The 13249-nt window shown below is 53.6% G+C and overlaps 1 protein-coding gene across 1 annotated transcript; it reads right to left on the reverse strand.

Annotated features, from left to right (window-relative positions):
* Positions 1-82: 82 nt before the first annotated feature.
* On the reverse strand, positions 83-4908 carry Asb6 (ankyrin repeat and SOCS box containing 6). The gene is made up of 6 exons (XM_004671770.2): positions 4672-4908; positions 3327-3502; positions 2067-2173; positions 1860-1968; positions 1480-1566; positions 83-1375 (listed from the first exon to the last, which is right to left on the reverse strand). The coding sequence occupies exons 1-6, from the start codon at positions 4782-4784 to the stop codon at positions 708-710; spliced, it is 1260 nt and encodes a 419-aa protein (XP_004671827.1). The 5' UTR covers positions 4785-4908; the 3' UTR covers positions 83-707.
* Positions 4909-13249: the final 8341 nt, after the last annotated feature.

Below are 13249 nucleotides of genomic sequence, written 5' to 3' on the forward strand. Positions count from 1 at the left end.
CTTCCTGGGTGACTGCTGTGGACCCTTTATTCTGAAATGGGGAGGGAAGGGGTTGTCACACAAGGACCTTCAAAGCCAAGAGGTAGGTTAACTTTATAAACATTTAATTACCTTAGCTCATGCCCACAAAGGCATTTACACAACTCACCAAGACCAAGGTGACTTGAAGCACTGGGTCACTTCCAACCTTGGTGGCTCTTTCCAGGCCCTTGAGATAGGGCTGTCCCGGTTATGCATTCATGACTGCTTCAGAAAGCATGCTCCTGTGGCCGGGCTGGGCATGAGCAGGGCTTCACTGAGCACGGCCCTGGCACCTCAAATGGAGCTGTGGGAGGCTCATCCCCAGAGCAGTGGAAGAAACAAGTGCCAGGTTGCCTTTCAACACAGAAAGGCCAGCCCTGGGTGGCCCACAGCCTTCTCCAGCTCACAAGCACTGAGGGAAACCTGTGTGGCAGCAGAACCTCAGCTGGCCTCCCCGCAGGACAAGATGGAAGGCAGGGTTCTTGGACCCCATATTGCCCAGCCTCAACCAAGGCCCTGGGGCTACCCAAGGCAGAGGGCAATTGTCCCACCTGCACCCTACCCTCCAGTGTGGTTGGAACTTGGGGTGCCACCTGGCAGCCTTGTATCAGTAAGAGGTTTCAGCTCAAAGGACCCTCTGAAGGTTGTCACAGGCACTAGGTTGAACCTTTGTTGGCTTCTAGCTGTCAGCAGCTGTCTTCCTCAGCACCGCTGTGGGCACTGAGCAGGTACCACTTGAGCCTGTCAGGCAGGGGCAGGGCTTTGACCTTTGCGTCCACAGGCCACGGCCGCAAACACAGCCGGATAGACACACGGCACAGGTGCTTAAGGGGAGGCGGGTAGCTCTCCAGCTGTCTCAAGGAGGAGTACAGGGCTTGGATCTTCCCTGCCAGGCTGCCCACCGGGTGAATGTTGAAGTTGTCAGGCAGCTGGAGCCTCTGGGAGCTAGTCACCATGAGGTCCAGGACTGTCTCGGCCTTATGCAGGAGCTCCACGTGGTGCTCGTCCTCGGCGCAGTCCGGGTGGGAACAGAGCCTCTCAAAGATGAGGCTGAAGCCAGACCAGCAGGAGGCACCGTGCAGGGAGCAGTTGTAGGCAGCCCCCGACTCCAGCAGAAAGCGCAGGAGGGGGAAGTGCAGCTTGAAGCTCTTGAGGCAGATGTTGGTGAGTGACTCGTGGGCTGGGCATTCGCTGGGGTCAGCCCCATGGGCCAGCAGCAGCTGTGTGACTTGGAAGCAGAAGCGGTTGATAATTGGGGCCTCATCTATGTCCCCACAAACGGTCTCACTAAGCAGGAAGATGATGCAGGTGAACACAGTGTCCCCATCTTTGGTGGTGGCCTTGACATTTGCCCCTGAAAGAGCCATGAGAACAGAAAATGGGAGGCGACCTTCGCCTCTGCCAACCGATAAGGGGGAGGGCGGCCACAGGCAGTTCCAGGTAGACTGTGTGCCTCACCTCCTTCCAGAAGGAGCCGGATGTTCTCTGTGTTGTGGATCTGCACCCCATCGCTGCTGGCCAGAGCATGCAGCAGAGCAGTCTTCCCTAGGGAGAAGAGAGGGGTGGGATGCCAGTGCCACCAAACATGGGGTGAAAGCCCTCAGGAGGGTTCAGGGATAAGCACCAGCTTTTGCACCCACCATCCCCCAAGCTGGGTGCACTTATCCACCTCTCAAAAGCCTCAGGCAAGTCTATGCCCTCCACCTGTGCACCAGCCATGCTATGATGCCAGCCAGGGCCTCCACCCAGCCACTGACCCATTGTCCTCCAGGGCTGCCCTAGGTTCCCCTTGCCAGGTGCCTGGGGCGCAGGCCTGGCCTGCCTGCTAAGGCACCTACCATGCTTGTCGGCTGCATTGACATCCGCTCCAAGGTCCAGTAAGCGCTGCAGGCAGGGCAGGCGCTCAGGCTCCTCGCTGGCCAGGTCCAAGGGGCTGCTCTCATGGATCTGAGCCAAAGTGGGCACCAGCCAGGTCAGCCTGGACCCAGCGAGACCACTTGGGGACCCTACTACATCCCTGCAAGCAGGCTAGACCTGGCTCTTACCCGGTCCCTCCGGTTAATGTCAGCCCCCTGGCGCACAAGCAGCTCCACCATGTCAGGCTGGTTTCTCAGAACAGCGATGTGCAGAGCTGTGTAGTAGGTGACAGGGTCTGCAGGCACAGGCAGCCACGGTCAGATGTGCTTTTGGTACATCCTCCCAGGTCCAGAACCAGGTCTCACTCAGAACCCCTTCCCTCTACTCCCACCTCTAGCACGCAGAAACCAGGGGTCCCACTTAGCCTGTTTGGCCTCCCTTTCCTCTTCTAGTGGGGTAACTCCTCAGCACTGCTCCTCAGGGACACGCAGAGTGGCAGCTCTGCTCATGGCTAGTATTATAACTGCAGTCTTTTTTTCTTTCCTTTTTAATGCTTATATTTACTTAGAGAGGGAATGGGCACACCAAGGCCTCCAGCCACTGCAAACAAACTCCAGATGCATGCACCACTTTGTGCATCTGACTTTACATGCATACTGGGGAATCGAACCTGGGTCCTTTGGCTTCGTAGGCAAATGCTTTAACAGCTGAGCCACCTCTCCAGCCCTGCAGTCTTGTTTTTAAAGATGGTCTCACTGTGTAACCCAGGCTGGTCTCAACTTGCTTTGTTCCCCAGATTATGAGATCATTCTTAACGTTTTCCCAAGTGTTTCACCATGCCTGGGCACAGCCAGGTTCTTGAGGTCAGGTGACTATGGCTTTGGGACAGGCTTCCCTTCCTGTTCTCCTGGACCCCAATCTCCATGGAGCACAACAGCCTGGGCCTATCTTCCAGTAAGAAGAGAGGCACCCTGGCTATGCCCGGATCAGCATTAAACCTGTTGTTCATAAGCAGCACTGCCTGCCTCCATGGGTGACAGCCACAAACCTACACGGCCCTGCTGTGACTGACGCTGGCACAATGTGGCTGATCTGTTTTCCCCTCTGGCAGGAGCAGAAACACAGACCAGCTCAGAGAAAGTAGTAGAAATTACCACCCCTCAATTCTGGGCACTGTGCCAGCAGCAGCCACATTTTCACTCTAATGGAATTGGGATTAATCTGGGGCGGGGAAAATTTGCTAAGTCAATCACATGGTGGAAGCAACAGCAGCAGCAGCAGCAGCAGCAGCAGCAGCAGCTCACTGTGGGAACAGAGGCACTAAGAGCCATTTGGAAGCTGCCAGGGCTGGGGTGCAATGGAGGAAGTCACTCGAGCAGAGTGGAAGCAGAGGCCTAAGGCCTGGGCCCCTCCCCAAGCACAGCCTGGCCCCTCTTGCCCCTGCACACCTTCAAAGTTGAGGTTGGCCCCACTCTGCAGGAGGACTGCAGCTGCCCGTGTCAGGCCCAGCTCGGCCATCTTCAGCAGGGCGTTGCTCACGCCTTCCTGGTAGAATGGAGAGTGAGCCTTCTGCTCCAGCAGCTCCGTGAGGACCAGGATCCGGCTCTCCTCATTGGCAACATAGCTAGGCAGCAAAAGGCAGGGCAGCTGAGGTGGGCAGGATCCCATGTGCCCTGCTGAAATCACCCATCTAAGCAGCCTGGGCTCAGTGGGCGGGGCAGGAGTCTTTCTTGGGTGAAGGGCTGAAGTGGGCTTGTAGCCACCCCTCAGCTTGCTGTGAAAGGGCTGACTTCAGTACACACGTACGCACTCTCTCTCCCGCCCCCCCCCCCCAGGTCCATGCCACACACCCAGGTGTGGAGATGCAGGATGCCATCCGTCCCTGCCTCTGACCATGTCATTGTCCCCTTCACACCCGGTCGGTCCCCCAGCTCTCACTCCTCAGCCAGCGCTACCTCCCTAGAGCTGTTCTGACCCGGGGCTATCTCCCCTCCTTGTACGTAGCTCTGGAAATGGCCCAAACCCTTTAGAGGCCAAAACCTCCTCCTTCCTCTCCTCTGTGCTCCACCCACACTTGCTGTCCTTCCCAGTCTCACCCACCAGAGCTCTTTCAACCTGCTGGCCTACTAGGATTCCCTCTCCCTCCAACCCTAGCGCTGATAACAAAACGCTTATCTGGGACAGCACACCTGCACGAAGCTGGGCTCACCCAAATTCCGCCCAGCTCTTTTTGCTGCGCTGCCCTCACTCCAGCTTGCCCTTGGAGTTCTGAAAACACCCTGCCCTGCGCTTTCACAGCAAGCCTCGGAGAGATGAGAGCTGACCTTGTGAAAAGAGGGGACGGATACCTCCCAAGCCCCCCTGGCAAGATTGACAATCACGGTGTCTGAAATCCAGCTGACTACTGTACCCGGGCGCCTTTCCTCTCCTCGTGCCTCCAATGCCCCTCACGCACCATCCAGTGATTTCCGGGCGCCAGCCTGTCCCTGCAGCGCCAGCGTCCCAAAGGCGGGAGACCTGGCTTTTGCCCTGCACAGTGCCGGGTGGGCACCCGCCTTCCCGGAGGCTCTCAGGCCTACTGTGCAGAAAACGCATGCAGCCACCGAACGCTCTTTCCGTCCAGCTCCGGGCTCAGAGGCCCTCTTGCCTGCGCCCTGCACCCCTGCGCCGGGCGGACGGTGGGCCCGAGGCCGCTCCTGCCTTTCGCGGCACTGGCCTGCAGCGTCCCCTCCCCGCCCCACCAGGGTCGCGGTGACAGCGACAGCGCGGGGCCCGGCCCGAGGGGCGACTCACTCGTCCAGCGGCTCCTGCCGCTCCAGGTCCTGGATCCCCAGGGCGCCCAGGATGGCATCCACCAGCGGCTGGTACTCGAAGATGATCCTCCGGAAGCCGTGAAGGAACGGCATCGCGGCGGCCGCGCGTCCCGCCGAGGCTCACGGCGGCTTGGGTGCACTCGGGAGGCCGCGGGACTTTCTCCGGTTCTCCCGGTTCAGATCCCCGCGCCCGGACCTACTCCTCCACCCAGGCCGCGGCTCCGCACCGGAAGTGGCTCTGGCACTCGCGCTTCCGGCCCGCGCCGGCTCGGGGCTGCGCTCGTGTGGTCGGTCACAGCGCCCTCTGCCGCTTCGGAGGACCGCAGGAGCCATCCTGGAGTCGCTCGCCGCAGCGGGGTCTCAGCCGGGCGCTCCAGCCTTGCTGCCCGGGTCCCGGCCGCCCTGCAAGCCCGTGTGCGACCGCTGGGCGGCGACCGAGCTCCGCCGCGTCCGCTGCCCTCCCTCCCAGGAGGGGGCTGAGGCCACCTCCATCCCCGCGCTTAAGCCGAGTGGCCTGATGTGGACCACCCTCTCCAAGACCCCACCCACACCACGGGCTTCGAGGACGGTTCCTGATTTCCTGACCCGTGTGCCCTGGACGGACAGGCAGCCTGCTTTTCCCACTTTCTGTCTGATGGACTCAATAAACTTTTATTTGCAGGTCTGTAAAATGGGGGAGGGGGCGGTCATCGTACCCGCTGACGCTCCTAGATCTAGAGCTGGAGGTGGGAGGGAGGAGTGGCAGGAAGGATCTGTGAGGAAGTGGGCAACTTCACCTGGGCCAGCATCTGAACAGCTGCGCCCTGGTGGTTTCAGAAGGCTTACTTTGAAGTGTGTTCGCGTCCTGGCAGCTCCATCGCATCCGTGGTCCTACCCCTGGGATCTGAGGACTTAAGAGTTTTTCAGGCCACGCACCTGCCACATGCCACAGGGCAAGAGGTAAAATCAGCAGGGAGCTGGAGAAATGGCTCAGAGGTTAAGGCATTGGTCTGCAAAGCCTGACAACCCCGGGTTCGATTCCCCAGTACCCACATAAAGCCAGATGCACAAAGTGGTGCATGTATCAGGAATTTCTTTGCAGTGTCTAGAAACGCTGGCGTGCCCATTCTCAGTCTCATTCTCTCTTTCTCTCTGCTTGCAAATAACTAAAATAACTAAAATTTATTTTTAGAAATCAGCAGGCCCATGTGCAACTGCTGGGGTGTGCCTCAGCCTCCCAGACATGACCTTGGGGACTGATAAAGCTACTTTAGCATTCCACACTTTCCCCCTCAATGTGGTGTGTTTCTGAATGGAGCCCCTCACAAGCCACCATGGGTTTCACAGCCCCCCCCTCACTGGATCCAGGATGGCAGGCTCTATACAACAGGTGATGTGGCTAGGGCCTGTCTGGCCTGAGGCCTCACAGCAAAACACTGAAGGCACATGTAGCCAGGGGGTTGGGGCAGAGCTTGGCGGGGCTACCTAGTCACAGCCTCCTCCCACGGATTCCCTAGGGCCACTGCACAGAAGTACTTACTCCTCTGTCTCCATGGGGGCCTGGTTCCAGGATCCCCTCCCCACAGCCTCCAGGACACCAAACCCCACAGCTGCTCTGTTCCCGTATGGCAGAATGGCACAGTATCTGTGTAGAGCCTCCACATCTCCTCCTGACTCACGATAGCCAGCACAGCGTAATGCCGGGTCAGTGATGGTCGTACTGGATGGTTGAGGGAAGAATGGCAAAAATAAAAAGGTGTGGGCCTGGGAAGATGACTCGGCAGTTCAGACTTGCCGTGCCAGCATGAAGACCTGAGAACGCCTGAGTTGCCCTGAGTTCAATTCCCCTGCTCTCATGTAAATACATGGGCATGACCACACATGTCTGCAACCCCAGTCCTGTGCGGAGCAGAGACCAGAGGAAACACACAGATGAGTGACAGAAGGACATCCGATGATTTCCTCTGGCCTCTGCACATGTGTTGATATGCATCTGCACGCACACACCACACCACACCTACTTTACACTCACATACACACGCACAAAGATGTCTGTACTTGTTCCGTGCTGATGCAACGCCCCTCTCTCCAATCTCCTCACCCTGTAATTTATGGAGCCCATGGACATGCCACACGGGATGGCTCCAAACAACAAAAATGCTTTCTCACAATTCTGGGGCCTAGGAAGTTCAGGGCCATGCTACCTTTCAAAAAACCCCAGAGAAGTTCCCATCCCTGCCATTTCCAGCTTCTGGACACTCTTGGCTGGGGACAGCAGTTTCTACCATATCTTCCATCTTCACCTCAGGCTTTTCTCCTCGGATATATGCCTCTGTGTACACTGTTCCTTCCTTCTACTTTTTGTTTGTTTGTTTGGAGGCAGAGTCTTGCTCTCTAGTCCAGGGTGACCTGGAATTCACTATGTAGTTTCAGGGTGGCCTTAAACTCATGGGGATCCACTTACCTCTGCCTCCTAAGTGCAAACGCCTTAACCACTAAGCCATCCCTCCAGCCTCCTTCCTTCCTTTTTTTTTTTTTTTTTGAGGTAGAGTCTCATTCTAGCTCAGGCTGACCTGGAATTCACTGTGTAGTCTCAGGGTGGCCTTGAACTCATGGAGATCCTCCTACCTCTGCCTCCCGAGTGCTGGGGTTAAAGGTGTATGCCATTACGCCTGGCTCTCCTTTCTTTTTAATACAATTTTTTATTTATTTGAGAGAGAGATATGGACAGACAGAGCTAGAAAGAGAAGCAGAAAGGCAAAGAGAGAGAAAATGGGAATATCAGGGTCTTCAGCTGCTGCAAACAAACTCCAGACACATGCACCTTCTTGTGCATTTGTGCAACATTGTGCGCGTGTGTCATTGTGCATCTGGCTAACGTGGGTCCTGGGGAATCGAACCTGGGTTCTTTGGCTTTGCAGGCAAACGCCTTAACCGCTAAGCCATCATCCAGCCCATTGATGCATCTATTATGGAACTCTTTCTATGCACCTGCCCTGTGCTATGTGCTCTACATACTGACCCCTGAAGTCCTAAGTGACCTACGTCATGAACAAGGAAAGAGGCTCAGAGAGGATGTGAGGGGCTTGCCCGATGTCGCACAGTGGAGTAGAAACACCCACCTAGTCTATGGGACCTTTCCATCCACCTGTCCTCCAACAAGTGCCCTCCTGACTCCTCTGGCTGTGGGCCCTGGAGGGTGTGGACTTGCTGGTGGGAGGAGCTGATCTGCCCTCACAGCTCCAGTACCGCACGTGGAGCCCTGCCCCACTGCCTGCCCGGCGCCTAGACTCCGGTCTTTAGAAAGCTCCATGCCCTTTGACCTCCCTCCTTTCAGCAAGGGCAGCCTTATTTCCTCCATCTGAATCCCATTAAGCCTTCGTCACTCAGTGACCCTTCTCTTTTCTTTTCTTTCCTTGCCACTATCCCTTCCTGCCTGGGCAGCCCATCCCCACACCCAACTCTGGAGTTCCTCAGCTGGAGAGTGAGCAAACACCCAGAGCTCAGGCCCTGGTGAGGTCTGCGCCTGCCGTCTGCCTCCCCAGGGAGCTTGAGAGTCATTCTCTCTGGCTATCTAGTTTTTTCCTTTTTCTTTCTTTCTCTCTCTCTCTCTCTCTTTATTTCTATTGACAACTCCCATAATTGTAAATAATATCCCATGGTAATTCCCTCCCTCCCCCCACTTTCCCCTTTGCAACTCCACTCTCCATCATATTCCTTTCCACTCTCAATCAGTCTCTCTTTTATTTTGATGTCATGATCTTTTCCTCCTATTATGATGGTCTCGTGTAGGTAGTGTCAGGCACTGTGAGGTCATGGATATCCTGGATGTTTTATGTCTGGAGGAGCACCTTGTAAGGAGTCCTACCCTTCCTTTGGCTCTTACATTCTTTCCGCCACCTCTTCTGCAATGGACCCTGAGCCTTGGAAGGTGTGATAGAGATATTTCAGTGCCGAGCACTCCTCTGTCACGTCTTCTCAGCACCACGATGCCTTCTGAGTCATCCCAAGGTCACTGCCATCTGAAAAGAGAAGCTTCTCTAACCAAAAGTGAGAGTAGCATTAATATAAGGGTATGAACATTAAGAAAAGTGCTTACTGGGCAGTTTGGTGAGCATAGTGTATACACCCCTAGGGCTCATGACTACCCCTGTTGTAGGTTTTCAGTATCAGGGATGTATTCCTTCCCATGGAGTGGGCCTCCAGTCCAATTAGAGAGTGGTTGGTTTCCCCCATAACAGATGTGCCACTGTTGCACCCATTGGCTCATTTGGCCTGGCTGGCCAAATTTAAGGCTTGCAGTGTCCAGAGTTGAGTATCTTCATTGGTGATTTTTCTCTCTCCCATTGAACTGCATGCAGCATGGCTTTTTCCAGCTTTCTGTCAGCTTGTCTACATGGAGGAGGTTTTCAGCTCTACTCCATAGTTTTTTCCTATTTAATGTTTGTTTATTTATTTTTGAAGGAGAGAGAGAGTAGAGAGAGAATGGTCACACCAGGGCCTTCAGCTTGCTCTGAATGAACTCTAGATGTGTGCCCTCTTGTGCTCATATGCAATATTGTGTGCTTACATCATTGTGTATCTGGCTATGTTGGCTATGTGGATGTGGGAACTGGAGATGATTTGAACATCAGTTCTTAGGCTTTACAGGCAATTGCTTTAACTACTAAGCCATCTCCAGCCCTGGCTATCTAGTTTTTGAAATTTTTGTCTGTCTATTTTTTTGAGGTAGGGTCTCACTCTAGCTCAGGCTGACCTAGAATCCACTGTGTATTCTCAGAGTGCCTCAAACTCATGGTGATCCTCCTACGCCCCCACGCTGGGCTAGTTTTTGAATTTTTATTTACTTGTACACGTGTATACCAGACCTTTGCCACTGCAGTGAATTGCAGACCCATGAGTTTTTGCATCTAGCTTTATGTGGGTACTGGGGAATTGAAACTGCCTGGCTGGCAGGCTTTGCCAGAAAGTGCCTTTTTACCACTGAACCATCTCTCTCTCCCTCTCTCTCTCTCTCTCTCTCTCTCTCTCTCTCTCTTTCTCTCTTTCTCTTTTTCCAGCCACACTCTGACTATCTAATGTACAGAGACAAACAACCTCAACATAAACAGAACTGTTGGGGCTGCAGAACTGGCACAGCGTCTAAAGTGCTTCCCCCACACATGAGAACTTGTTTGGATCTCCAGAACCCCTGTACAACGTCCCATGCTCCCGTAATACCAGCGCTGCCCAGGCAGAGACAGGGAATCCCTCAGGCTCACTGGCAGGCTAGTTCAGAGAATAGGTGATCTCTAGGTTCAGCTGAAGACCCTGTCTCAAAGAACAGGGGAAACGGTGACTCAAAAAGACCCTCAACATTGACTTCTGGCTCCACATGTGTACCCACACAAACATGCACACACACGCGCACTTATACCATACACATGCCAAAAACAAGCCATCACAAAAAAACAGGGCTGGAGAGATGGTTAGCATTTAAGGTGCTTGGCTGCGAAGCCTAAGGACTCATGATTGTGTTTGTTTGTTTGGTTGGTTGTTTTTTTGAGGTAGGGTTTCACTGCAGCTCAGGCTGACCTGGAATTCACTATGTAGTCTCAGGTTGGCCTTGAACTCATGGCACCCTCCTACCTCTGCCTCCCGAGTGCTGAGATTAAAGGTGTGCACCACCACATCCAGCTAAGGACCCATGTTTGACTGTCCAGATCCAACGTTAGCCAGACACACAAAGGTGAGGCAAGTAGAAGGTTGCACATGCCCACTAGATGGCACAAGTGTCTGTCTCTCTAAAAACACATTTTAAATCCAATGAAGGGCTGAGGATATAACTCAGTTATCAGACTGCTTTCCAACATACAAGAAGCCTGGCTTGATTCCCAGCTCCACGTAAAGTGGGTGTAGTGCACACACCTGTAATCCCAGCGCTCGGGGACTTGGTTCAAGATCATCCTTGGCTATATGAGACAGAGGTCAGCACAGAAATCTATGAGTCAGCAGGCATGGTGGCGCATGCCTTTAGTCCCAGCACTTGGGACAGAGGTAAGAGGATTGCCATAGTTCGAGGCCACCTTGAGACTACATATAATTTCCAGGTCAGCTTAGGCTAGAGCAAGATCCTACCTTAGGGGGAAAAAAAAAATTATGAGCTGGGTCTGGTGGTGCACACCTTTAATTCCAGCACTCTGGGGGCTGCGATAGGAGGATGGCTGTGAGTTTGAGGCCACCCTGAGACTACATAGTGAGTTCCAGGTCTGCCTGGGCTAGATCAAGACCCTATCTCAAACCAACCCCCCCCCACACACAAAATCAATACAACAATAAACAGGATGAAATCCCACAGAACATGGGTAAAGGACATGGATAGGCGAGTCACAAAAAAAATGAAAAATTGCGCCGGGCATGGTGGCGCACACCTTTAATTTCAGCACTTGGGAGGCAGAGGTAGGAGGATCACCATGAGTTTGAGGCCACCCTGAGACTACATAGTGAACTCCAGATCAGCCTGGGCTACAGTAGAGCCTACCTTGAAAAACCAAAACAGAAAAAAAAAAAAGATGAAAGATTGTCAAAGAGCACACGGAGAGATGGCCATCTTCTCCAGCTGTCCAAAACAACGACAGCGGCAAAACCAATGTGACTTACTACGCAGAGGACACAAGTGTGCAGCCCTGCGGCAAAGCAAACCAAAGAGGTGCTGGTGCTATGGGATCCCAAGCAGTACTACCCAACGCAGGGGTCATTTCCCATGGTCCCATGCTGAGATGTCAGTGCCTGGCATTTCTGGGTGCTTTCATCTTCTTGGTGCCTCTAGGGATCTTCTGCCTTTTCTTTTTTCAAGGTCGGGTCTCACTCTAGCTCAGGCTGACCTGGAATTCACTATGGAGTCTCAGGGTGGCCTCGAACTCAAGGCGATCCTCCTACCTCTGCCTCCCCAGTGCTGGGACTAAAGGTGTGTGCCACCACGTCCAGCTTTCTTCTGCCTTTTCTACAGTGAGTGTGTCTTACCTGAGACTTGGAAGCAGAAGTTCAGGAACTGCCTGGACTCTCTCCTTTACTTCAGGTCAAAGATGGTGCACAGGGATGTCAGCGAGGCATTTCTCCCTGTCCAGACCCTATCCACTGACACCCTCTGTAGTGGTCTGAATGTAAACTGTCCCCCCAAAGCCTCATGTGTCTTAGATACTTGGTCTCCAGCTGATGGCAATCTGGGAAAGTTACGGAAACTTTGGAAGGAGGAGCCTTGCTAGAGGAGGTATGTCATTGAAGACAGGCCTTGAGGTTGATTAGGCCAGCCCACTGAGTGTTCAGACTACTTCCTCCCTGTGACGAGATGATGCTCAGGTGTCTACCCTGCCCTGATTTCCTCGCCATGACAGCAAGCTAGCCCGTGTGGTGGTGCACCCCTTTAATCCCAGCACCCGGGAGGCAGAGGTAGGTGGATCTCAGTGAACTCAAGGCCGCCCTGAGACTAGAGTGAATTCCAGGTCATCCTAGACTAGAAAGCAAAATCCTACCTCGAAAACCTAAAATAAATAAATATAGACTGTATGCTACATACTTTTGGTTAGTTAGAGAAGCTTCTCTTTTCAGATGGTGATGACCACTGGGATGACTCAAAAGCCACCATACGCTGAGAAGTGACAGAGGAGTGCTCAGCACTGAAACATCTCTATCACATCTTGCAAGGTTCAGGGTCCATTGTGGAAGCGGTGGCGGAAAGAATGTAAGAGCCAAGGGAAGGATAGGGCTCCTTACAACGTGCTCCTCCAGACACAAAATGGCCTGGATATCCATGACCTCACAGTGCCTGACACTACCTACATGAGACCATCATAATAGGAGGAAAAGATCATGACATCAAAATAAAAGAGAGACTGATTGAGAGGGGGAGGGGATATGATGGAGAGTGGAGTTTCAAAGGGGAAAGTGGGAGAGGAGGGAGGGAATTACTATGGGTTATTGTCTATAATTATGGAAGTTGTCAATAAAAAATAAATAATAGGACTGGAGAGATGGCTTAGTGGTTAAGGCATTTGGCTGCAAAGCCAAAGGATCCCGGTTCGATTCTCCAGGACCCACATAAGCCAGATGCACAAGGGGGTGCATGTATCTGGAGTTTGTTTGCAGTAGCTGTAGCAGGAGACCCTGGTGTGCCCATTCTCTCTCTCTCCCTCTTTCTGTCTCTCAAATAAATAAATAAAAGATTTAACAACAACAACAACAATAATAAAGCCTATAAGGCACAATAAACTCTTTCCTCTCAGATGCTGCTTTTGGTCAGCTGTTTTGTTCCAGTACTGAGAAGCGAACTACAGTGTCTCTCACAGATCACCACTGCCTCCAGGTGGTGCCTTGCCCAGGGTCCTCCAGTGGGCTGGTGCACCCCCACATAGCTCTCCAGTGGAAGGATATCCTTGGGGCTTCCATAGCCTCATGGTGGGAGGAAGGCTGTTGACAACCGCAGGGCATCCTGGGTCCCCTGAGCCAGAGTAGCAGCTCAGCTCCCATCCCTCAGTGATTTGTCAGGAGCTACAATGTTCCCGCCTCCTTGGGGAGACCCCGTGTCACAGCCCCAGACGCTG

Source organism: Jaculus jaculus, chromosome 1, assembly GCF_020740685.1.
Source record: "Jaculus jaculus isolate mJacJac1 chromosome 1, mJacJac1.mat.Y.cur, whole genome shotgun sequence".
In the NCBI taxonomy this organism is placed as follows: Eukaryota; Metazoa; Chordata; class Mammalia; order Rodentia; family Dipodidae; genus Jaculus; species Jaculus jaculus.